At 36.8% G+C, this 27341-nt stretch overlaps 1 protein-coding gene across 3 annotated transcripts in view; it reads left to right on the forward strand.

Annotated features, from left to right (window-relative positions):
- Positions 1-27341, forward strand: part of PTPN12 (protein tyrosine phosphatase non-receptor type 12) — a 69557-nt gene that overhangs the window by 15813 nt on the left and 26403 nt on the right. For all 3 annotated transcript variants that reach the window (XM_066550888.1, XM_066550887.1, XM_066550886.1), the window contains exons 2-8: positions 15619-15727; positions 18819-18895; positions 19956-20051; positions 21088-21126; positions 21849-21920; positions 23351-23410; positions 25851-25993. In XM_066550888.1, the coding sequence (XP_066406985.1) occupies positions 15619-15727; positions 18819-18895; positions 19956-20051; positions 21088-21126; positions 21849-21920; positions 23351-23410; positions 25851-25993 (596 nt within the window). The remainder of the gene's footprint in view (positions 1-15618; positions 15728-18818; positions 18896-19955; positions 20052-21087; positions 21127-21848; positions 21921-23350; positions 23411-25850; positions 25994-27341) is intronic.

The raw sequence follows: 27341 nt of genomic DNA on the forward strand, positions 1-27341 counted from the left end.
GAATCTACTTTAGGTGCTTTTTCTTTATTTTTGAGGTTTTCTTAAAATAAGAAACCTGTGGTTTCCATTCAGTCTCACTAACCCTTTAGCATTTGTAATTTACAGGGTTTGGGTGGTAGCTAAACATTTAGGTACATAATTAATAATAATGAAATCAGAATCAATAAACCATGAAAGAAGTATTGCTTTGTAAAAGCTACTTGTGCTGAGGTGTTGGGCTTGTTACTTGAACAAGTAAATTCGTTGAATATATTGAATATTAATAGTTGTTGTGTTTGGTACAATTGAATAATATGAATGGGATTGTCTTATGCTGCCTGGCAAGGATCTCAAAATGTTCTAAACATTTTGAGTTTTTTGGGGGAGAGGTGTGAGGTGTCTGGGTTTTTTTAAGTGCTGTTGGAATTAGGATCTGCTACACATGGTACAATAGGTATATTCATAATTAGGAAAGAAGATGAGTAGATAAATCCACAGATCACTGTGTGTGACCAACCAATAGTGTTAGCAAGGTGGATGAAGACATGATCTAAATAAGGCTTACAGGAAGTGCTGAAGAGTTGGAATTTGGCCAAGATGTTCCCCTGGTTGCCTTTTTTTGCTGTTCTCAAGTACTACTTGTTCATTAAGATTATCAAAACAATTATCTTGGAAAGAGATGGACTAGCGAGCACAGTGTTATTGTAAGGCATACATGCACATGGGAAATAAAAGCTGGAGTTATTTCTGTATTGAGGGCAATTTTCTTGAGATTTCTTTGGATTTGCAGCATAAGAGCAAAAGGGTAAAACTGTCTTAGACTTGCTTGGGCAAATAGAATCTGAGTAGAAGACAGACAGTCCCTTAAAAATAACTTGGTTAGAAAAAAATGAACAGTTCAAGTGATCATAACTGCAGTTGTGGTGGTTGGGAGAAAATAATAACATGAATTGGATTTTTTTTTTTTTTTAATCCTTTCCAGGCAGTGCAATGCAGTCTGGTGTACATAGTGCAATAGGTATATTAGTAATGAGGAAGGAAGATGAGATAAATTTTAGGATCATATGATACTTTTCAGGTTCTTCATCGTATTAAAATGATGTAATGTGTCAAATCAAATATGCACTAGTCTAATACTTTATTGTGACTGTAGGATACTATGGGAATGTCAGGAATGAAATGGAGCCATCCTCCCAGTCATTCTCAATGGCAGATTGTGAGTAGAAGCTCAGACTGTGTCCATAGTAGCAGCAGGTTGATGAGCACAGGACACCAGAGCCCATCCCTGGTAGGACAGTGCCAGGTACTGCTACCTGGCAGGTTTCAACAGGCCCTGGACTGCTTGCAAGTGTTTCACTTTTTTGGTTCTGTATAATTTCCTTTCATTCAACTTCCCCCATTTTCTTTTTTTTTTTTTTTCTCTAAGAGAAAAAGTTGTGGTGAATTTTTTTTTAGCCTTTTCCTGTCTGGCAAGAATAACAGATGTAAGCATGCAGTAACTATAAGTGGTTCTTCAGGATGTGTCTTTAGCCAGGTCCTGTGCTCGTTCAGATTGGCTTCAAGGTGTTTGTCTTGCTGGGGGATTGAAAGATTGTCTGGCAAACTGATCCAGTATCTTCAAAAAGAAAGAAATCTGTACTTCATAACCCTCTGAAATACTTAATTTCTTTTTTTTTTTCAACTTCATAGCCTTCCCAGTCTCCTCCACAAGAACCAAGAGGTTTCTTGCGTGTGCTACCACTACAGTGATAATTTCGTTGTATAGGTTTCTTAAAATCATTAAAATATAACATAAAAACATGGCTTGTTTTTTCTCACCTTCTTTGTCTGTCTCCTTTTGTAATGCATGATGCTGCTTCCCCTCTGGCATACCCCTGCCCATCAGCCCAACATAATTTGTAGAGGTGTCATTGGTTTACAAGTATGGTCCTACAGTCAAGTTCAAAATTCCTTTTATATCAGTATTCTCCTTTTAGACTTAAATTTAGACACTGTAGAAGAGGTCAGGCAGCTGGACTGGATGATAATTTTAGGTCTCTTCCAACTGAAATATTCTATTCAAAACTTAGTTTGTTGTGATATCTAGATGTAGTGCAGGTGAACAGAAAGTTCTACCCTTTTCTTCTGACAGCAGTCACTTAATGTGCCTGAACTTTGACTTTGGCTTTGCCTTTTATTTAGGGTGTGGTGTTTCATGCCTATCTCAGAGGATTTCACACTGTGCTGTAATAATTTACAGTATTGCTTCCAAGTCTAAGCTTCTTTAAGCCTGACTTATATTTTAGTAGAGGTGGAACCCATTCTTGTGGTTTGGGTTTTTTTTTTGTCCAAAACCACTGGTTGGTGTTTTGGAGTATTTCAAGAAGCAGGAAACAGAAATAACTTTATCTCTCAGGTTTTTTTAACACCCATGTTCAGCATCCTGAAAAATGTCAGTAATGTTTAATGAAAGAGTTCTCAGTCGTGAGGTTCTCAACTCTATTGGCTGAGCTGTGTGTCTGGTGCTGTATTTGTCTGTGTCTCTTACCCACAAATGCTGCTGTTACTGGCTGCTTCTGCTGTGGCCCAGGGATGCTTTATAAGGATTTCCTCCTGTGCAGTTGGCCTGATAACCAGGGACTGCCAGCTGCCCTCTTTCCATTGGGATCCAAGGTTTTCCTCTGCCCAAGAGGACACTGACATCTAGTGGATGGGTTCCACTGACACAGGGCAGGAGAGCTGCTGCTTAGTGGCTGTCTTTCTTCTAAACTTAATTTTTCTTTCATTTAGATCCTTGGGGTTGTTAGGAAAGAGGAGAAAAAGGAAAAGCCCAGTCAATTTTTATCTAACTTCTGGAGTTTAAGGAGGGAAGTCTGTGCAGTCAAAGTAGTTAGTTGTGTTTTGTTGTTGGGTTTTGGGGTTTTTTGTTCCTTCAAGTCACCAGCATATGAGCCTTGGCTGTTTGTAATAAAATGATTCAAGTTAGGGCATTGGCAGTTGTCCTCCCAGCCTGTGAAGAACATAAGATTCTCGTGGAGCACAGCAAAAGGTAGATCATAAAGTCATTGAGTGGTTTGGATTGGATGGGACCATAAAGATCATCTAATTCAATGGCCCTGCCATGGGCAGGGACATCCTGCTCAAAACCCTACCCAGCCTGGCCCTGAACACTTCCAAGGATGGGGCAGCCACAGCTTTTATGGGCAACCTGTTCCAGTGTCTCACCACCCTCACAGTAAAGCATTTCTTCCTAATATCTTAGGAAGAAATAGATCTTCCTTATAGAAATATATAAGGAAGAAGAAATGTATTACCTTATATCTACACCTGCCCTCTTTGAGTCTGAAGCCATTGCCTGTGTCCTGTGGCTGCATGTCCTTGGAACAAGTCCCTCTCCATCTCTGTTGCTGGCTGCTCTAAGGTCTTCTTGCAGCCTTCTCTTCTCCAGGCTGAACAACCCCAACTCTCAGCAGGTGTTCCAGCTTCTCACCTCTGACACAGACAGTGCCTCTGAGTTGCCTCCAGTTCTGTGCCTGTTCTTTCTAGGAAACTTGAAGCCTAATAATTGCCTAATAGCTGCCTTGCAGCTTGTCCTGGACATGTTAGCTTAACTGGGAACCAAGTAGCAGAACATTTAACAAAACCACAGATTTTCCAGGAATGTTCCTAAGCAGAGAACAGTGCTTAGAAATCAAACTTATTGAAAATATTCATCAAAATGTTTGTATTTCTTTAAAGACAAAAATAGACATTTTGTTTCTGAAGTAATAAAATCCACATTTCTTTATCAGAGAAAATAAACACTGCTTAAAGCTTGACAGCAGGAGATGTCATGCTTAAGTATTGCTGCAGATTATTGTTTGATCTCTCAAGTGTTTAAACTATTCTGCACATTAGTACTCATTAAACAGTAATGTACTGGGCTTGGATTTGTTTACCATCTGGTAACTTTGTACATGTGGTTAGAATGAGACAATTTTAAGGAACTTAAATTAGGACTTAAAATCAAAGAAAAGTCTTTCAGGCCCCATTAATGGTACAAGGGTCATAGAAAGTATAGACTGACCTTGCTTAGGATGAGGGTGTTAGGCTTAAATGGTCAGGGAATGTTTTTAAAAGGAAAATATTGCTTCCTTATCCAGAGTAAACAGTATCCAGATTTTTTTTTCCTGAAAGATGCTGATATTTGCTAGCATTCTTTGGTTATTTTGAAAGTATCTCCAAATTAAACCAGACTATTACAACCCAAACCCTTGCCATAAAAAAGAATTCATGTTTTATATGAGTTACCAGGAAACAAGTGTAAGAGCTATTAACACTTTTTGTGTGCATTTAGGCAATGCAAGCAATAGTAGAATATGAATGCTTCTGTCCTAAAAGGAAAATTTCATTAATTTCAAGTTGAAATAGTTTTACTAATTTCAGACCACAAAGAAAATCAAAAGCATAGTCCATTAAAACAGAAAAACCACACCTTTAACTAACCTGTTGTGGTAATTAAGAAGAAAAACTTTTTTTTTTTTTCCTGTGGCCTGTTGTCTTTTGAGAATTTATATTGTTCCATCTATACCTTGCCTACATGCTGGACTAACTACTGAATACAGGTTATCCCTGTTCTGTGCCTTTTTTCCTTGGTTACTTCTGTAACTCTTGAGTTGCTACTTAGTTATTTATTTTATGCATTTCTAGCCTACAACTTTATTTGGCACTTTTGAGGTTTTTTCTTTTTTCTTTTACCCTGAAAGTTAGTTCATTTGATTAATGCTATATTCCCATCTTCAACTCTTACTCTCTTCTGGTTTGTCATCAAATGTTTGTTAGTGTGCACTGCTTTGCTGGAGAGGTCATGAAGGAAAATGCCTGCTTGGTCTGGGAAGTTCTTTTGAGAAACTCTGCTTGTGAAATCCCTTCAGTCAGATGATTTTTTTTTTTAATTTTTCCTTGTGAAAACAAGCTAAAGAGACTAGTCTGGACTGAATTCCTGTAGAAATTCACATACTCTTCTTTTGAATTGGCACCATATCAAATATTTATTTGAAGCTCAGATTGGAACAGTTTCCTTTTCCAAGAAAGGAAGTGGAGTCACATATTCCACATAGATGAGAATTATAGATAAAGATCTTGAGGTGGGATCTGAAGGTGTTCCTGTGTGTTTCTGAAATACCTGGAAGTAAATCTGTCATCCAGAACCTGGAGGTGTTGAATAAAGTTGTTTGTGGATCAGATAAAAACCCCGTGCTATTGTTTACCAAACAAACTATCGACTTGTACATTTTGGATTGTAAATATTAATCTTTTTAAAGCAATGGCAGCTGAGGTTTATTTTAAATTTATCAGCAGCTTGATTGACAAGGCCCTTGTCTGAACCAGATTCCTTCTACCAGTTGACTTGAGGAACTTTGTATTTGTTGAAATTTGGCAGGAAGGACTGTATTTAGCACATTAACTGTGTAGCAAATTTAAGTTGTGGAGTACTTAAAAATCTTTAGGTGATTGAGCATATACTTCATATGAGGTAATTTTTTTCTTTGCTCTTCAAAATATAAAAATTACAGAAATGATTGCATTATAAATGTAAAAAAGTAATCTTACAACAATTTGGAAAATAATTTAAAATTTGAACTCCAGTTTCGATGTACAGAATAAAATATTTATATAAAGGCTTTATTGTAGAAGTATGAGGAGTATAGTGGTATAAGTTTTCAACATTGGTTTTAAGAGGATGCACAATGAATGTCTTTTACTTGATCCTTTAGGTATAAGCTTTTGTGAGTCTTCAGAATTAAAAATTTCCTCAAAAATGTTCATGATTTTAAAAAGGTTAACTTCAAACTGTTTGATTAGAAGAATACTTTGATTTGCTTTCTGGTAACTTCACTGTAGTATTCTTGTCTTTGTATCTTGTCAAGATACAGGCCTGCCACAGGGACAACTGTTTCCTTTGTAGCCACTTTTGGATGGGCATGGCCTGGGAATACCTGGGTTAAGGTTACCATGGAACTCCAAGTGTTAATGGTATGGCAAACAATAAATGGTTGTCTTGGAGAAGCACAGCCTTTTCCTTTTCTTGAAGTGCTTATTGAACAAAATATGAGGCAAGTAAGACACATTCTCCTTGAGTTGTGACACTATATTAATACTACAATATGTACTCTTAATGGTAATACTGTGCAGATGACTGTGGGTTTTTTGTAGGAGACAGTTGCATACAATATAGCATGAATGAAGAAGATTTAAGGAGCTTTAAGGAGCTTGTCTTGAATTCAGCAGAAAGAAATTAAATTACAAAGTTCATATTGTTCAAGCATTTGAACATTTAGCAGTTCTACTTGAGTGTTCAGCCATTAAAGCAAGAACTTTAAAGGAGAGAAATAATCTAAAGTCATGCATGGAAATAACTGGTTGTCTGAATTTATTGTTTCTGTACTAGCAATTACTGCCTTGGTATCATTTCAATACTTGCTTTGTAGCTCTTTCTGCCAGAATTATGAGAATTTTGTTGGCCATTGGATTCCCTCTCCTGTCTCTTTTTGAAACCAGAATTATTCTTGGAAGGTGTGTGCTTCTGAATTGTTGGGGACAAATTTGTTAGGCAAAAATTGACAGATACAACAAATATAAATTTGCAGTGATTACAACACAAAATTACTTTGTCTCTCTGTAAATATTGTGCTGGTTATTAGCTAGGGTTATTACTGTTGGAATCTTAGTACAAGTTTGTGACTTTAATGAGGCTACTTTTTTCTAGCTCTTAAAATGCTCTTGAACTCTATCATAAATGGCCTCTTTATGACCAGCACATTCCTTGGCTTCCAAACACAGCCTCAAAGAAAGGGTGAAAATAGTTGTGAACGTGTTTTCTCCAGATAGTAAAAATATATTTTCTATTTGATGTCTTACCTTTTTTTTACAATCTTTTATATATTCCCTGTGTATGAGTTGCTGCATGGGAAGTACTGATTCAGTGTTTGTCAAAAATTTTCTTATTTTTGTTTATTAAATAGTGGGGGTTTTATTTGCCAATCATGAACTGGCATAACTATCAGTATTATCAGTATCCTAGTCTTATCTGCTGAATAGTGGGGATTCTAAACTGCTGAAAGTCTCTAAAAATACTGTGTTTCTATACAAGGTTCAAGCTTGCTTCAAAAAAAAAGTAGTTAAAACTTTTGGTGAAAGACAGAATTGACATATTTTTATATGAATTGTATATTAAACACTAAATTTGTGTCATTGAGTAGCAATTCAACTGTATGCCAAAGGATGTCACTGAAAGGAACAGCACCTCTGAGCTCTAGAGATGTTTCAGTAAGGTAATTTGGACTCAAAACTAGATTGCAGTTACAGTGTTTCTTGAGTGCACAAACAGTTCTGCTTTTTACCCAGAGCAGTTGTTAGGCTCCAGCTTTTCAGCTTAAAATCATTCTCAGTGCAAGTCTTACAGGGCAGGATCTGTGTTTCAGATAAATTTGCAAGACATGGCTGTTAAAACCCTTTGGGGAAGGCAGGACGTAACTGCTATGGCAGACCTTTTTTGAGGGAGTGTGTGCAGATTTATTAAAAGGCTTAAATAAGGTTTTTATAAGGCTCTAAGACTATTCTCCTGTGCCCTTATTTATGGCAGCTTTGGTAGTGGGGGACTAGCAGGTAGGAAATTCTAGTTTACTTCTGTTGGAGTGAAAGCTCAGTGTTTCCTGTTTCAGTCATAGTGCTTTTTTTTTTCCACCTTGTATGAATTGCTTGGAAAACAAACACTGACCTCAAGGAAATGTGTTCCAAGGCGTGGGAAAAGAGGAAGGGTTTTGCATCTTGTGAAGGAAGAGGGAGGAGAATTTGGGTTGGTTCCCCCCCTTTTCTTTGGTGCTGAGCAGAAATAAATGCAAGATACATTCTCCATGGGTCTTAATGTTCATGCCATATACTATGAAGTCACAGGCAAGGGAATGGTAAAGACTGTGGGAGTAATAGGAAGTGATAGATAATGAAATAATTCAGGGAGAATTTATATGGCTAAAACCCCTCAATATTCTTCAAGGATAGAAGCTAGTACTCATTTAGATCCTCATGCTGTTTGTTGATATTAATTGTACCTCATGTGTATTTGCTGTGCAGGTTTTCCTGTGAATGCTTCTCACAGGGTGCTTTGGAGTGTTTCAGGATGCTGTGTTGGTTGAGACACAAGCACTGAAGCTGAAGAGCCACAAAGCTGTCACAAATAGTGACTGGTCCAGCCCCTCCTGTGACCATGAAATAATGGCTTTTGTTCTGTTTAGCTACCTGATTGACCTGGAATAAAACCTCTTGCCTATGGGGTGTTTCTTTGTGGAAAGAGTCTCAACTCACCTTTAGATACTTTCTTCTAGGTTTCCAAGGGTTGATCCTGGGACATTGTTACTTTGGTATCTGTTCCTGTTACATCAGAGCTGTTGGGTTTTGAAGTAAATCTGGTGTGTGTAACAGAGAGGAGGACCAGTATCTACTTCATCTCTATTTTGGGTGAAGGACATGGTCTGTGCAAGTTTTCACTCAAATGTTGCACTCACAGTGTAGTGTCACATCCAGGATGTCAATTTAATTTACTTCAGAGGCAGAGTCTGGGATAGACTGTAAAGATGGAGTAGACTTGTAGTGTGGTAGCCTCTCCTGGATAACTCAGAGTGGCTCTTGAAAAGAAGTTTACTTAAACCTATAACCATTTTTTGTTTTAAGTAAAGATTAAATGTGATGCTTTTGATATACCTGTGCTGTCAACATGCATAAAGCCTAATACTGAACAAATAAGAGGAAAATAATCCAGTAATTTGGAAATTATGATTTTAAACAAGGGAGTTCCCTGGGTTATGAGTTTTATTTCTTTGTTTCTTAACTGCTTTGCTTCCATAGACTGTTTGGGTTTATATTGTGAAGACAAAAAGTCATCTTGTTGCAAAAAAATGTGAGGCTTATTTCTGTTTTGAATTATCAACAATTGTTCTGGAATTGCTCTAACACTCAAGAAGCTGCTAGTTGTAGTGTGCTAATGTTAATCTTTTCTGGTTTTGCATCAAGGTACTTCCTAGACTTGAGTCCAAAGCAGTCAGCCTTCTAATTGTGTGCTTTCATAATAATAGAAATTTTCATGCTCTTCACTCATCATCTATAAAGAACTGTTACTGTTTCACTGTCCAGCACATTTTCACTTCTTCTAATGTGTTCACAGTAATCACCTCAATAATGTGAGTGTGCTGAGGAAACAGTATGGTTCAGAGATGGGAAGTTATAATCCTAATTCTTAATGAGTGTGCTCAGGACATACATTAGCAACCTACTAGCTAAAACCAGAATATGCTTTAGTAATTTAATGTTCTGTTTTGCTCAATTATCTCCTTGCTTGTTGCCAAACCACAGATCTACTTAGTCCTCTCCAACCTTGTAAAATGGGCAGTAGGTCTGTGGCTTAACTATAATGCTGAACATAAATTAATTGTAATTGATAGTACTGCTAGTTTAGACTAGGATTAACATGCAAATAATATAAAAATAGTTTTAGAAATGAGGGAAAGGAAAGGAGACTTGAAGCAGTCAGCCCACATTTTGATAGTGTCTGTGTAAAGCTGTCTTTTATTTATTAGTAGTGTGGGAGATGTATCCGATTCTAACATTTTTCTTGGGGAAAATATAAGTTTAGAAAGATGGGAAATGTTGATCTTACTCTGACAGTACCTAATTCTGGAGAGTAATTCCGTTGGAGTTTTTTACCTGATTCTGGTTTTAATGTGATACCAGAGAATGTGAGATGTGCACCTTTACAGGCTGCTTGCAGGATTATCATTTTGCCTTCTCTGCATTATCTACCAGCATTGTCTGCATTGGCTGACACTTCTTTATGGGGTAGAAATCTCCAATTAGTATAGTGACATGAATTCACCTCTTTCCTGAGAAAATAGCAGAGAGTTAAGATAATGTAAAATCATTAAATGTCCTGAGTTGGAAGGGATCCACATGGATCACTGAAGTCCAACACCTGCACAGAACACACCATACAATCTAATACTGCAATAATGCTGTTTTCAGCTGTCTGGGTCATTTTGGAAGAATTTTTCTTCTATGTGGTTCCCACAAGCTTCCTGGAATGCAGTGGGGTTTGTTGGACTCATCAGAGTCCTGCTCTGAAATGCAGAAGACAGAGCTCCCAAAGGAGTGTAGTTACCTGTAGGCCTGTGTATTGATCACTTCAGCAGAGATTCCCTTGGAGCACCCAGGGTGAGTTGGTGCTGCCAGAAGAGAGTGCCAAGGCAATGAAAACTCTTCCTTCTGTCAGTTCAGCCTGCAATCTCCCTTCAGGGCTTTGTTTCAGAGATAGATCCAGTGCAGACTGCTAACCTGGATTTTTGCAGCCAAAGCCATCGGTGAATGTTGAGTTACAGTGAAGTTTTACCAAAGCAAATCATTCTCCTTCCACTGTTTATGTTTGACTAGTGTTTGGGAAGGCTTTATCCCTCCATCACAAGGGCTAGGAATTCTGGCAAACACTTGCTGTTTGAAAGCTGACAGGAATCAAGGGGGAGATACTGGCATGGGTCACAAGTGTATGCTATTTTACAAGTACTCCTGAGACAAAGTGCTGTTCACTGTGTTCATTTATTCCTTGCCATTGCAACCTGGAGCTGCTCTCCTGAATAGTCCATTCTCCACCTGAGTTTACTACCACCAGCTAGTCTTGGTGTTTCCCAGACACCTCACTGGTGAGAAGGTGGGATAGGAAAACTCCAGCTGGATTTGCAAGGCATTGAACTTGAAATATTTCTGGAACCAAAGCAGTTTTAGGAAGTCAGAGCCCCATTTGAGCACTGATACCAAAGTCTGCAGTGAACTCTCTGTTGCCAAAGGCATCTCTGGCATTTTTTCATTCATAGGTACAGAACCTGAAACCTGGGTTATCTGACTAGAGATAACCAGAAGATAGTAATTTTGAAATTTTTGTGGGAATTTAGTTCACATTGCTCCATACAGGTACATTTTTTCACTCTCTAGGTATTAGGGAAGGTATTCTGCCCTGCTGAGCTTTATCTAAATTATTTGAATGAAACCAGAGTTGCACATAATTCTTGGTTTTTTTCTTCCCTTCCTGTTAGTAAGAAAAATGCAATGCCCACCTTATGATAGAAACAGCTCTCTTATTTAATGAAATGAGTGCACTAATACAACATTTTTGAAGTGTTTCCTAGCATCTTCTTTATGCTCTGATTTTTAAGGAAACTTTTATGGAACCTTTTCTTTAATTTCTTGTTTCTTTGAGTATTTCTTCATGCACTTTGGCAAATTTTGCAGAACAAAATATGTTCCTTGTCATTGGCACAATGTCAGGAGACCACTGGCAGAGCTGACTGTGTAGAGCTTCCTGAGCCTGGTTGAGTATGGCAAGTGGGTGTTGTGGAATACTGTAGCACCTTACTTGTGGCACTCTGATATGTCCTGCTCCTCAGGAATGGTCAGAAAGCAGAGTCAAGAGAACATCTCTGTTGTATTATCTCTTGTTTTGCCAATTAGAAATGTCAGACAAGGCTTGGGAGGCAGTTTGAAGACTTGAGATAACAGAAACTCTGGCGCAATATTTGTCTTGTTCTCCTTGAAAAGAAGCCCAGAAGGGAGTCAAAGGAACTTTTATATCTTAAATAAAGTTTATGCTTTTGAAGTGAGTTCTTTAAATTTCAGTAGGCTATATAAATGCTTTCTTTAATCCACAAACAGCACTTCTATGATATTAGGCATTGTGTCTTTAAAGGCTTTCTAAAGTGCTAAATAAATAAATAAACTGACAATGAAAGTCAAAGCTCTGTATTTCCTGAACTGATTGGACAAAGTTCTTCTTAATATGGTAGGATTCCACAAGTTGATCTTCAAAAGCTGGTTTGTCTTTTTGTAAAAACTGAAATAGATTTGTAGTACAGATTGTAAAACCACTGTGGAAGTTGGAAGTATGTTTCTGAAACTTAAATTGTTTCAAAGACTCATCTCCTTACTGTCACATGTGGTGTTTGTCACCACCCCACAAACCACTTCTGTCATGCAATGAATAAGCAGAATTAAAATTGAGCTTTTCTAATAACTGGAACTAAAGGCCTTGTGAATGCAGCTCTTAAAGTGTATATTTCTGACTCATCATGCTTGTCTTTGACCTTTTGGTTTGTTGCTGAACAACATGCCAGTGAGGATTTCCGTGGTACCAGGACAGCAGCCCCACTGGGCAGGGTTATCTGCAGAGACACCAGGCTGGGCCTGCCATGTCCCTGCTCTTGGATCTTCAGGGAAGCATTTTGGTGCCCAAGTGTCTTCAGGGAAGCATTTTGGCAGTTGACTGACTTAACCCAAATGAGTGCTGCCTTGTGCTCTAGACAGTTGTTTATTAACAATTAGCTGCTTGAAACCAGGCTGAGACAAATCTTGCTGCCTGTCCTGTCAGCTTAGTGTGGTCTGAACAGAATTCTTTTCTCTTCTGCCCTGTCATTACCCCCATTCTGCTATTGAGTACATTCTCCTCCTCCTGGTCACTCTGGGCTGTAACCTAGGAAGCACTGGATCCTTTGCATCCCACAGCAGGCTGTCAGCACACACTGCAATAGTCTTCTGCAGGAATTTTCTATTGCATGTAGGGCAGAATCCTCTGCTGACTCTGGCACTTTTCCATTCCTCTGGTACTCTGTCCAAAGCTCAGTTTTAAAAATTCTTTCCTTACTCTTTAGTCGATACTTCCTCTTCCAAAGCATGAAATAGATATTATTCTATGTAGCAGATACTACTATAAATTGTAAAGAGTGCTCCTTGCTCATTTTGATTGCTCTTAGGACTGTACTTAGGTATCTTCTATTACCCATGTCACAGAGCAAGTGGCAAACATGCATTAAAAGCATGGATCCTGAAGTATTTTAGGAACAGATGTGTGCTAAAATCAACCTGTGTTTCATTTCCAGGCTTTGCCTTGGAGCTGAGCTAAGCTAATCCTACTTTCTGATCTGTTTAGCAAACTGTAGAGCAGGGGAGATTGAATCATGTAGGGAAGAAGACTCTGCTGGATTCTCTTAGCATTGTTTTCTAGAAAATGAAAGTTGGTAGTAGGCACTCAAGCCTTTTTGGCTTACAATTTGTCCAAATTGGGTGGGTGAAAGTGCATGCCTTTTTTACTTGTGTGCTTTTAAAATGGGCTTAGCCAAAAAGGATCATCTTCCTACTTTTTGATACCTAACCTGACTTCCTAGAGTATGTTCTTTCTCAGGTAAAATAACTTCTGCTTTTAGTCACGAGTTTTAAAAGTAGTTTTTCTCTAAACTTCTTTTAAGCAGAATCACGACATTTGCCCTATAATAATCAGTAAGATGGATGAGAAAACCCTTTAAGACTCACAGCCATGTTGGAACAATGCACAAAATCATATTAATGACTGTTCTTGGAAAGTATCATTGTTGGTCTTTGCCTTTTTTTCCCCCCCCTCTTCATTGGAGATGCATAGCCTATTTCAAAGTATTTCTCAGCCTTGCAGTTCATAGCTGGTTTAACCAAATTATGTGCATTCATTTGGCTTTTTCTAGACTCCTGGGTGTGTTCAGTCTTAGCACAAGTGATATTTTTTGACTTAGGAAAGGTCAATGTTATGTAGGACATTCTCCTGCATGCAGTGCTATTCTTTGTGTGTGCTGTGTGACAAACCAGGTTTCCTTGCCTGCTGTGTGTTCAGGTTATGCTGTGAATTTATTTTTAGTGTTGCAAAGATGAGCATAGTCTACCATGAGGGCTTCAGGAACTGTGTGTGTTTTTTTAAGAATTGAATCTTCCTGTACCTCACTCTTACAATACTTTGAGGTTAAATATTTAGCAGCTTGGTCACTGTGTGGTCAGACACTAGCACATCTCCAGATATTTATTGTTTTGCTTCATTGGTTAATATTACAGATTTCTGAAGAAAATTCATTTCATTTATATAAAAAAAAGAGTTGTAGGCTAATTCTGGTGCATTTTTTAGTGTTCATTGATTGAATCTGTGATGAAATTCTTGCAGAAGAGAAAAAAAATTGAAAACTGGTGCTTCTTGATTTGCCTTTTTTTTTTTTACTTTATCATTTGGTTTTGCTCTGCAAATGTCACTTTCTGGTTTATTAGATGTGTATTCAATTAAATTAATGACAGGTTTTATCCACATTTGCATAGGTTTTTTTTTTTCTATATCCATATAAATTTCATTAAAATGTTTTCTCTATGTAAGAGAGATGCTAAGTTTTATGTGATTTTATTCTTCAGGTTGAGGGTGGGGCTAGGACAATTTTGGACCTAATATGCATAATTAGTCACCTCAATTGCAGAATAAATTAGGAGGAATTATTGAAGGGCTTGAGTTGCCAAAACATTTTTTTAATTAAAGTGTGCAGTGAGTGTCCCAAGTGTTTTCTTCTTGAATTCTTCTAAAGCTACTAAAACTGGCTTACAGACAGATCATCTTTGTTATGATACCTTTCTGCCTGTAGGTTGTTGCATAGTCAGTGACAAACAAGATTTACATTTTTAACTGGCAAAAAGCCTCTCCCTTTGTCCCCCTTCCCCAAAAGAACGCAAATCATGAATATTTTGAGTCTTCAAGTGTACAGTGATGAATTGAATATAGAGGGAGGGAAATATGAAGGGTGTCTGTCCTTCTGCCTGGGCAGAGCACCCTCCACTGGGGATGCTAAGTTTGTTTGGAGCTACTTTCAGTCTTCCTCTTGGCAGTCTTGTGCAGCACCACCACATCAGTGTCGATAGAATGGCTGGGTTTGCAACCACCAGAGTTACATTTCTTAGTTCTTTGGTGTTCTTTTTAAATCTGTATGTCTACACAGTTTAAAATAACAAGGACTGCTGGCTCCTCTTGGATTTATTTTTTTCAATGAGAACTTTTACTCCTCACTTTTAAGGTTGCAAAGGCCTAACTTGTTTGGAATGATAAAAGCTGTACTGCTCTTTTTATTTTCTAGGTTACTGCAAGGCAGGGGCTGGATTTTATTATTAGAGGTTTTGACTCTCTTATGTTTCTAGGGTTTGAAATAGATGGAGGGGGAAAAATGACATACTGTTGTGAGTACAGCAGACTTCCTGTCACTCATCTTAATTGTGCCTGAGAGACAGGGACCTTCTTTCTTCCAGCTTGAAACTCCACAGGAGCTGGGTGTTAGGAGTTGGCACTGGTTAAATGTAAGATTTTGCTTTCTGTTCAGTTGTCAGTGCTGGAAGCTTGGTGCCTCAGAGCCAAGTAGCAGCTGTTCCTGAGCCAGCCCATGCTGTGCTCTTCCTCCAGGTACCCTGAGATATTTCTGTTTCTCACAGGTATTCTTAATTCAGTTGTTACTCAACAGGGCAAGGTATTGTCCAAGTAAAATATGGCCATAGTTCATGCTGGGGCTGTAGTGGCTTTTCCAAAATTATTCCATGTCTCATAATGCATAGAGCTGGCATCAACTTAGGCATAACCTGTTGATGTGCTAAAAGTACTGAAATAAAGTACTAAACTAAAGGTGTTTAAACTTCATTGTAGTGAATATCATAAAAGGAGAGAAGAGATTTTTTTTTTCCAAGTGATCATCTTCGTCAATGAAACTAATCCCTTGTGATGTTTATCTTAAGGCTTGGAAATTTATGTTAAATCTTTTATTCCAGAGGTTAAGAAGATTATCAACAAAATACAGAACAGAGAAGATCTACCCAACAGCCACTGGAGAAAAAGAAGAAAATGTTAAAAAGAATAGATACAAGGATATATTACCATGTAAGTCTGATTTACATGTTGATAGAGGACAAAGGAATGGACTTGTTATTCTCCATGTATTTTGAATTTTACTTTTTAGTTATTACTGAAAGGCAAAATTAGAGATAATTTGCTGAAAGATGTTTTTATTTTTAACTGAGAAGGCAAAGGGACTGAGGGTTCTTATATTTTATCAGGAGAGGTATCTCCTGATAAAATAAAAGATAGAGATGTTCTGGTTCTGAAGCTGTATTGAGCTGACACTTTCATTTTAGCTCAGAGTAGCTGATAACTTTACTAGATGCTTAAATGTATGTTTTCCTTAGGAGCATGTTTTCATGGCAGAAAACAAACAAATGTCAGTGTATAGTCTAGGTGAAATTCTAAGGAAGCTTAAGGAACCTGTTTAGATGTAAAATAGATCTTTTTTTGCCTGTTTGCATCCTGAAAATGGTGTTGAAGGACTTTCAATGCCGGATTAGCTTTGGTTTCTATTTTGCTAGAGTCCAAATGAAATTCTTTTTACTGTGTGGACACAGAAAGCAAGAGTCAGAGCACAATTTAGATTTTAAACCCACCACCGTGCGGATATTACAGATACACGTGCAATTACAAGACTGTTTGTTACATGCTAACTTTGTGGAGCTCCTGGGGTACAGCTCACTGTGCCTCTGGATCTGAACAGCTGACAGTGAGGTTCAGGGGTAGTGTTGTGACAAATGCCACTTCTCTTGTCCCAGAACACATATTTACATATTTACAAATTTACTCTGCTTATTAGCTGGGAGGAAATGTTTAGTCAGTAGAGTGAAAAAGAGAGAGGAAGTTGTTATTGTCATCTTATTAACAGTGTCCTGGCATTTTGGTGGATTGTGAACAATATAGTGAAATCTTGGTAGCAGCCAGGCTGAACTGGTGAGAGACAGTGGTTTTACTTCTGTGGAAATAAAAACTGAGCGACTGGGATCTGAGAGGGAATAAAGCTCAGAGTGGGGAAATGAGTGAACTTCAAAGCTGACATTGAGGAAAACTGAAGATGTATTTTCAGTTTAAGTGAATATCTCAAACATCCAAAGTCTCCAGCAATGAAGTGATGGGAAATCAGCTTGAAATGAGAAGCAGGAGAAAGGCCAAGTATCCATGTCTGTCTCTTGTAAATCCAGGAAATGATGTACATTTATAACTTAATCAGAGATTAGTATTTATCAAAATTGTTACCAGAAAGTTAAGAACCTCAGCACTAACTCAGCACTGGCTTTGGAGTAGGGTGCATGTTCCCCTTAGAGTTTACTAAGCCATCCTAAAAGGTAGTTAAATGCAACATGTGGTTCACTGCTCACCTGAAGAACCAATTAGTTATTGTGAACTGAACCTTTATAACAATATAAAACAATATCCAAGCACTTAATCTACAGAAGCTGAGAACTGCAGTGGATTTTTGGGGGTGAATACTATTCCAGACCTTAAGCTCTGTAACAGCTGAGCTGTGTCACACAGAAGCAGGATGGCAATGTTGGCATTTGGAAACTGCTCTAGAATTTTGGATCTACTGTGCTGGGAAAATAGGATCCCTCATTAGCCTGCTACTTTAATTAGTCTGTTCTGCCACTTCAAAGCAGTTTTTAGTCTAAAGTCCATGACACCATTTCATGGTTAGAGAATGTTCTTGCTTTTGGTGTTCAGCATGGAACACCATGTCTATGTATCAGCATGGAACAGTGCAATGTGTTTTAAGGGTTTTTCTAGGCATTTATATGAGTGTGTTGTCTTTAGATTTGTGATCTAAAAGTCTCCTAATTTACACTTGTGCTTTTTTAAGAAGCATTACATGGTAACAGATTTTTTTGCATGTTATGGGTACTCTGGCAGAAAAATTTCACAATTTTGCAAGCTTTTTGGGAGAGCTTTCTGTATAGAAATAACTCTTAGCATTTACTTCTTCTAGGCACAGTTCCTTGTTTTATTATCAGTGATGTTTTGACAAAACAAAAAACCCAACTAATTGTGTTTTCTCTTTTGAAATATATTTGTTCTTTGTCTTTTTCTTGAATTTAGGTCTAATCAAAGGTTTAGCAGCTGTTCTGTGGTTGAGGAATTGACCCTGGGAGCAAAAAGTAACAAATTGCTTGAGCAGCTGCTGTTTCTACCTATACTTCTGTTGCCCCATTTAAATATAATTTCCTTTTTGATATGGATTTTCAACTGAAAGAACCTCTAGTGTAAAGATAGTCTGAACAATTTTTATATTGTAGCTAATAAGTGTTGTTATCAACAAGAGCTGGGAGGACTGACAAACCTGCCAACCACCTACACCATTTCAGTAACAATCAAGTTGTTGTATTAAATATGCATTTTTTAAGGCCAAAAAGAATAACAAACTGTTTAGTTTATTCTGTCAACAAATAATAAGGCTATTTTTATATTGCTGAGGATTTTGGTCTCCCAAGAGCTGCTGGTTTTGTCAGAAGCTTTCTCTGAGACAGCTGGTAATGTTTGAGGCAGAAATTTGACATGTCCAAAACCCCCTAAATGAAGGAATCTGCTGCTTTCTAGTTCAGAAGTGCCCCAGCAAGAGCCTAGCCCAGCATCTGGGGGACAGGGGTCAGTGTGTGCCTGAGCAGTAAACCCTGGTCCTGTGTCCTGTTGTGGTACCTGATGGAATCCTCCTTGGCAGAGACTGTGAGAGCTGCCAGCTGCTTTACCTGTGCTCTGGTGTTTTGTGTTTTCTGCCTTCCCTAAGTGTGGCTTAATTCTGACCACCATGCTCTATGTTAAAGCTGTGTAACTGCAGTTTTGATGGCTTCTGATTAATTGTATTTTGCCTCTTTGTAATGAATTGCTCTTGGAATTCCAGGGGGTGATACCCTGTCAACTTGAGTATCAGAAGCACAGAGCAGTAGGAGCTGCTCTGCTTGTCACTCACTACCTGAGCTGGTTTACCCATAAATCAAATGTATTGACTTGCATGTGTGACTCACCTTTGGAAAATGTTCTTTAATGAACTATATATATTATATTTTGTACTATATATATATATTATATTTGCTGTTCTATATTGATTTCCTTGTGTTGTAATCCTTGTTCAAAAAATATTTTGGTCTGGTTTTTTTAGTTGATCACAGCAGAGTTAAACTGACCTTAAAAACTCCTCCACAAGATTCAGATTACATCAATGCAAACTTTATTAAGGTATGTGCTACTAGTTTAACAGTTCTTCTATTCTTTTTAAGCTTTTTGTTCTTGTCAGTGCAGTTTTAATATTATAGTCTAACATAAGACTTTAAAGCTGTAAGGGAAGATATTATTTTACTATGACTTGAATAAAATTGCAAACATGATGCCATTTATAACACAATCTTTAAAGCTTTGATTTTACTCCTAAGTGGAAATATAATGTAAAATACTTAATTTTAGTGGCAGGCAAGTGCATTGGAGATTTATACCATAGGAAAATTCAGTTGTTTTAACAGGTGATGTTTTTAGGGACCATAAATGAAGTGCTTGACAATTTGTGTATGTTAATGTACCTTTCACTCTGTTCATGGAAGAAGTGTGGCAAAGGAATTAATATTCTAACATTCTTAATCTAATAATGGCAATGGAATTAATCCAGCATTCTTAAAGAGAAGCCAGAATTTGACTAAAAGCCTGTTACAGTTTTGTTTCAAAGACTTAATATCTTTAGCTGTCTTTGTAGCTTTATTCTGATGCTGCTTCTACACAATATTTATTTTTCAGAAACAGGTAAAATCTAAATCTTCCTGCAGTAAATCTTCCATTTAGCTTGAAAAGCTGAATATTAATGTACTGAAAATTAATATAATGAATAAAATTAATATTAAAATGTATTTATTAATATAAATTCTAAAATTTTGTATTTTTGAAATGTATTACAGGGAGGGAGGAACTTAAATTTGTTCAAGAGGATGCTTTTGTACAGAAAGATTTTCAATTTTTCTTCACTGAATGTTTGAGTAACAAAGAAACTGCAGACTTAAAGGGAATACTTATTTCCTGCAACAGTCTCTGGCAGTGCTGTAGCTGTTGTGATCTTGGCCTCCCTTGAGATTACCAGCTCAATTCCCACTAATGTAATTAGGAGTCACGTTTCGTATTCGCCCTTCCTGTGATATATATAATAAAAAAAAAGGATATTCTAATTTTACACCATTGTAACCCAAAACCTTTTTTAATTCAGTGCAGATAAATGTTCTTTATAAACATTAATGGTTCCTTTCTGCAATCCCAGGGAGTACATGGGCCAAAAGCATATGTTGCTACCCAGGGTCCTTTAGCCAACACAGTCATAGACTTCTGGAGGATGATATGGGAATACAACGTTGCTGTAAGTACCTGTAGAAAAATTCAGTGTTACCTTATTTCATGGCACTGTGATTGTGTAGTTTTTTGCTTGAGCTGGCTATTATTATCAAAATATTGACAGTGATTTAGATTATTTGCTTCCCAAATGTTGCCTTTTGTAGTTAAATGCAATTAATGTTGTTTATTCAGTTTAATAATGTAAATTTAAAGTAATAATTTTGTTGAATGAACGTTAAGTCCTTCATATTTATGAACAGGTTCTTGCTTGTTTTATCTGTAAGGTAGGAGATCTTACAATTCTGACTTAATGTAGACTGACAAAATCAAATACAGAACCAGCATGTGAAACAACAAGCAAAACCCCAAACCAGTTACCTTTCTTTTTATGCTAATTTTGGGTTAGTTATTGCTTTATATATTCTATGTATTGCTTTATATATTCTATGTGTGTTTAAACAGCTTTTGTCAGGAATTAACTTTTAAATACTTGTGGAAATTGGATAGGTTTGACAATTTTTTTCTGAAAATTTTTTTGGGGGGGGAGTAGTTTTTTAACACTTACCTGTTGGTGCATTTTTATTGTGCTACTCATGCTTTCTGATATAGCTTCACCTAAGAAATTTGATTGATGGTCAAGGGGTTTTTTTTTGGGGGGGGGTTTGTTCATATTTTATGCATTCTATGTCATTTTAAGCAAATATAGCTATGTTTCTTCCAGCTGGTAAATAGTTCTCTATTTTTATAAATTTAGACTTTATAGTCAGACTGAATAAATTAGGTATTTGTGCAGGATTACAGTGAATTTGAATTAAGTAGCCTTGAAGTGTTGTATTAGTGATGTAGATTTTGTGAAGGATGAAACTTGGTTAGTGTTTTAGAATTAGAGGAGCATGTGTATGCAGGAAAGAAAATATTATTTATAATTAGTCTCTTCCTTAGTAACCACTACAAGGGTATCAGTATCTGTCTGACAGAAGCAAGGGGTGAAGTGTGGGTTTAAGTTACATGATCCAAAAACCTCTAACTTGGAGCACCTTTTTTTTTTTTTGTCTTTTCAGATAATTGTAATGGCCTGTCGAGAATTTGAAATGGGAAGGGTATGTGTCCTAAATACAAAAATAAATGAGCTTTGCCCATATGGGGCAATAGCTGTGAAACTTCATCTGCCAAATCTGTAGCTGTGATAATAATACCAGATGAAGTGAGAATGCTTATCCTTACATTTCTGTACATAGGAAATGGTTCATGAGACTGCATTTCTCTGCCCCATTTGTGGGGTTACATGATTATTTAGGTGTCATCTCAGTGGAATATGTGTTTGTGTACAGAACTGTACCAAGGGTTTGTTTCTGGCTGTGTCACTGTGGAAAAAGTGTCTTGCTCTTTGTGGGATGTAGGCCAACTATGAAAATCCCAAGTCCTTCAGAATTTCCTGTCAATTCATACAGCTGCAAAAACAATTTTTTTTTTAAATCTCTCTTCTTTATTCTTACGACCTTAGAAGGAAATCCAGAATTGTGAATTCTCAGCTTCCATGAAAACTAAGCTTTCATTGCTCCCCTCTGCATGATGCTTAGGCATATGGTACAGGCAGACATGAAGTTTGCATCCTAATTTACAAAGTGTCTTTTGCCTGTATTTCTGTGGGTTGTTTGAGGTCTTGGTTTTGTTTTTCTCTTATCCAAAAGAAAAGTTATTTTTATTATCTTAAAAGAAGTCCAGAATAAGGCATTCAGGGCTGTGATTTTGTCTGCTCTGCTTCTGTTAATCATCTTCCAGTACCATGCATGAATTAAATTGGGCTTCTTTACTTTAACAGAAAAAATGTGAGCGTTACTGGCCTCTGTATGGAGAAGCAGCTGTAACTTTTGGACCATTTCGTGTTTCTTGTGTAAGTATAAAGCTTTATAAGTTAATTTTCAAGTATTTAGTGGGTTTGTCACTTAAATATTCAATGAAATGTATGTGGTGGGCTTTTTAGTTGTTCACAACTAAGTTTTACACAAGGACTCTCAAAGGAACATGCACATCTAAGCTGTGTGGTTTTTTGAATCCTCCATGATTGTTTTTTTCTTTCAAAGAAGGGAACCTGTGTCCCTTGCTCTTGTATGTTTTTATGTATTATTTCTTGAGCTTTATATGCTGCTTGAATGTCTGCACCAGACAAAAAATCAAAATCTTGTGCAGTTGTTTTGTGTGATACGACTTGTGTGTTCTGAGTGAGCTGAAGTACCACTGGAACAGGTTATTTTTATTAAGTTAATTATCATGACATGTTTTTAGGTGTTCAGAAAGAGTTTTCATGCTTGCTTATTCAGCTATTAATACTACTTTGAAATAGTCTAACAAGAATTAAGTACACTTTGATTCATCTTGTCAGGAAAATACATACTTGCAGATTTTAGTCTATTAAGATTCTGAGTAACCTTTTCCTAGGGTAAATTGATTCAAATTTGGCTGCTTTTTGCCCTGTTCCTTGGGATACTGGGGAAAGGGGTTTGTGTGTTTGCTGTAATTGCCTTAGCTACAGCAGAATCTATTACCTTTGGGTACTCTGGTGTATGTGGGCTGCATAGCTTTAAAACCTGCAGTGTTGCAGTTGTTGATGGGAAATGGTAAATTCCCAGGAGGAGATAGAAACACATTAAAGCATATATTCAGTCTCCTAAATTCTCTGTGGGAAGCTGCAGTGCAAAGTTTTTAAAGGCTTCAAATTCTGATGTTACTGATATTTAAACTACAATAATATTGTTTGATTTCTGCAGTATAAACTTTGCTTGGTATTCCAAAGGAAGATTTGAAAATTCTGTGAGCTAGAAGCTAGATTTTTTTGGCCACAACCAAGATAATTAGTGATTCTTTTAGATGCACCCTTAATTGAAAACAATGGAAAAGGAAAAAAATAAAAGGAGACCTCACAGGATAGAGTGGTAAGAGGCTGAAGTTGATACAGCAAAAGTGTTATAGAGGGATGGCTGTGAAAGGCAATCTGTAAATTAAAAGTATGGAGAAGTAAAGCAAAAGAGGTACTTAGAAATATTCTTATGTGGCTCATTGATGACTTTGGAACAGACAGTTTCAAAACTCACACTTTTAAGTAAAAGTAACCCATTTTGCACATCCTGTGCAGCAAGCTGACTTGCTGGTATATTAATCTGTGTTTTGATTGCCCCTCTCTTGAGGAAATCATAAATACAAAACCAATAAATTTAAAAAAAAAAAACCCTGAGTTTCAAGTTTGATATTTTAGTTATGCCCTGTGTGTTGCATATTGATTTTTAATTTTTTTTTTCCAATGCATTATTGTTTTCTCATGTTTAGGAAGCTGAGCAAGCAAGAACAGATTATTTCATTAGAACATTATTACTTGAATTTCAAAATGTAAGTACACAGTCACTTCTGGTCTCACCTTCAATGATTGTTCAAAAGTCTCCAAAATGATACAATGTCAGAAACTCGTGAAAGTATCTTCACTTTTTTAGGTGCTGATTATGGATGTAAATGATAAAGTTTGGAAGAGATGTTAAAATCTTAGTATATAAAGGAGAAATAGTGAAACTCTTTGCCTTTTCTATGTTCTTGTTTACCCAAATGGATTAAGCTTTTCTTGTAAACTTACACTGAAATGTCAGATGTCAAATGTCAAGTGTTAGACTTCATTTGACTGAAAAACAGCTACCAGTAAATAAAAACTGTAGAGCCCTCCTGTAAAAACACAAAGTATGATAGTCTATTTTACAGAATACCTGTCATTTTAATTGGCAATCAGCATTAATAAATGATTTATTACAGGTTAGTCTCATTTGTGGTTATGTTTTCTTTATCAAAGTTTTGTTCCATTTCAACAACAGATACCACAGCAGTTATGAGAGCTGCTTAATCATGAGGGGAGTGATTTTGGGGAATAATTTTTGTCTGCAGTATTTGCTGGGAATGCATGAACTTAATCAGTTTCTGTTAGTGCTCATAACTGACTGGGCTGTGAGACAGTTTAGATAACAGAAATTCTGTGTAATAATGGGGGTTTGTGGCATTGTTTGAAGTGGTGCATTTCAAAACAGAACTGGATACCAAAAACCCCAAAGCAGAACCTGCCTTCCTTTTAATACCCAAATATTGTATGAACCAGTTAGACCAGAGACTGTGGCTGATGTAGATTTTGCTTGCCTGTACTACACATGCAAATGATGTTTGGCTGTTGTCTCTGGGGAGTTCTGTCCCAGTTAGAAGCCTGTGTACTGCTTAAAAACTGAGCAGCAACAAAAAGTTACAGCTTGTGCTGAGCTTTTGATCTTAGCAAGGAAACAAGCTTGTTCCTGTGAGGAGCAATTTAACTGAAAGGGTTAACAAGATGTGTTGATATTTGATCTGTGCATCTGATAAAGTGGTTTTTCTTCAGATTTATGTAGCCAATTTGCTTGAGGATTCCTGTAAAATTAACTGCAGACTTTTCATCTTTCTTTGAAGTATTCTAAGCATAGCCTTGCACTGGGGAGGAAAAGTGTGTTTGTGGTATAAAGTAATATCCTTTTAAGTTTACTTACAGGTTTTCCAGAATAATTATGTATTTTGTCACTTCTGTAGCATTTGCAGTGGATTATCATACAAAAGGAAGCTATGCAAAAGGATTTAAAATTCCCATAAATCTACAGAGTTACTTTAGTTTCTAGAAGGAAAATCAGTTTGACTGAAACTTGATTATTTTCAAGAACTTTGGTTGTTTAGTATGTAAGTGGCAGTAGAGAAAAAGGGCTATAAAGGTTCTTTTAAATGTTTGATTTTCCTATATAAAACAAATCTTTTTTTTCCCCTGACTACTCTGCTTATGTGAAAAATCAATAGTGTTTTTAAAAGTAATTAAGTGAAATTTAATAGATAGGTGTAACTCTTCCTTTTTACTGATGACCTTGATTTTACATAATCATGTCGATTTTTAAATTTGTGCTTTCTTAGGCTGTGTTTTCTCTTTTTTTAGCTAGCTGTGGTGTTTTCAGAGAGCTGGGAAAAGTCAAGCATCAAAAATAGATAAATTTCCATGCTCAAAAGGCCTGCTATGTTGCTTCTCACAAAATGAAACAGAAGGTAGTGTAGGTCTTGAAACCTCTAGACTATAATGTGGTTCAAAACCTTCATGCTCTCCAGTACATTACTTTGAGGAGGATACTGGAACCCAGAGGTGAACCCCAGCATGGGAAGGTGCAGTAGAACTAGCTGCTGGTTCTGCTGCTTGCTGCAGATGCTTTGGATAGTGATGAAAGGGAGGATTTTCAGGGATTCAGGGAGCTGAGTAACTGAGCTGTTCTAAAGCCTGCTTCTTACCTTGTCTTAGTACTATTGTAGCTCCTGCTGCTAGAATAAAGTGCAAGTGTGATCCATATTTAGGTATGGTCTCGATTATTTCTGTTGTTTTCTTAATTTCCCTCTGATAGCCTGTGCACATGTGCACACTCTTTATTTTGTAGTGTGACAAAACAACACCTTTGCCTCCATTTTTTTCCCTCAATGAAAGTTACTGAAGTACAAATAGAAAGATGAAAGATTCTTTCTCCATTTCCAAGTTCTAGCTGTAAGGACATAGAGCCTTTTCATATGGTGCAGCATTGTTGGTCCTTTACCCATATAATAGAGAGGGGCTTCTGAACTGTCCCATAGGGCATCTTATGCATTAGCAGCACTTCAAATATGGTTTCAGAATTTCTCTTTTCTTTTTTGTAGTGGTTGTGGTTTTTAATCCAGTCAATTACTTGTCAAAGCAAAGGTTCATAGAGCTACTCTGGTACAAACTGAAATGTGTGTTCTCTTTCTCCCTGCTCCCCCTTAGGAGACTCGTAGTGTCTATCAGTTTCATTATGTTAACTGGCCTGACCACGATGTCCCTTCGTCTTTTGATTCTATTCTGGACATGATCAGCTTGATGAGGGAATACCAGGAACATGAAGATGTTCCTATTTGCATACACTGCAGGTATCAAATGGATTTATCTTTTCATTTTAAGCATTTTCATTTTTTGAAGTCTAGACTTTTTTTATAGGATGCACTAGTTTTAGTTTTGAGTCCAAATTGAGTTATTTATTTTCATTGAAAAATTCTCATGACAAAATTTAATTCCAAATCATCCAGGCTTCATTTTCTTAAAACTGATGTCATAGTGAAATTTTGCTTTTACTTCAGTTTAAGACAGAATATCAATCAGAAAAGAATGAGCCTTTGAAAGGGGACCTGTTTTGAGGTTCTTAAGACATAAATCCTTGTGAGGACAAAACAGACTTTGAAGATCACTGCAAATCAGCTTGAGAGTAAAGGCTCCATTCTCAATAGGAGAGACTACATAGCACCACTAAGAACTCTGTCTGTGCTCTAATATGACAGAAAAGATCTTGAATGAGCAGGTTGTAGTTTCCAGTTGGGAAGTCTTTGCTTCTAAACAAGAGTTTGATCCTTGACCTAAAATTTGGCTACCAGAACTGTTGAGACTGAATTGCTATGAAAATGTTTTGCTACATTGACACTTTCTGACAATTTATCTGAAAATCTTGCCTATTGTTTTTAATGCTTTTTAAATGAACAAAGGTTCATGTGTTATGTCAGGAAAAATGGAATTCAGATTGATAAGCCAGGACATGTTAAATTCATGGGAGTTATTAAGTCCTTAGAGCTTCGTTATTCTCTTAGGGCTGTATCCTTTTTTTGAGTTGTCGCTCTTCAGTGAAGTCTAAAAACATAAACTGACTTAGCACTGGAATCTATTCACTTTGTCCTGTTCTTTTTGAATGTCAATATAATTCTGAATGTTGATTCTTTACAGCAGTGTAATTATAATGTAATAAATATGCATGAATTATAACTCTGCATGTGTAAAACAGAGGAATTCATACAATTAGGAAAAATAAATAAGATAGTTTGCTGTCATTCTTAAACTTTCAGATTTATGTTTTCAGCTAAAGAGGAAAAAATATGGATGTGATACTAAATCAGAATAATGTGGCAAGTCTTTCAATGTCTTCTGTTCTGCCATTTTACATCACTTATCATTAAACTTGGAGAAGACCACACCTGATGATGCAGTAGTAGCTGGGAATAGTGTGACAAAAGGAAGAGACAATAAAATTGTCAGCTCTGAATCATCTTTCGTGACTGCAGTTCCAAATGGCAATGAAAACCTGCATTAAAAAATTCAATGCTGCATTTTGCACTGCTAATTTCATTTTTAAGACACTATAGTGTCAGGCTGAGTGAAATTAAAATGATAGTTGAAGGATTTGGATTTTTTTTTTTAAATTTTGGACTTGAGGCTTATAGTGGTTTTTTTCTC

This window comes from Molothrus aeneus, chromosome 5, assembly GCF_037042795.1.
Source record: "Molothrus aeneus isolate 106 chromosome 5, BPBGC_Maene_1.0, whole genome shotgun sequence".
In the NCBI taxonomy this organism is placed as follows: domain Eukaryota; kingdom Metazoa; phylum Chordata; class Aves; order Passeriformes; family Icteridae; genus Molothrus; species Molothrus aeneus.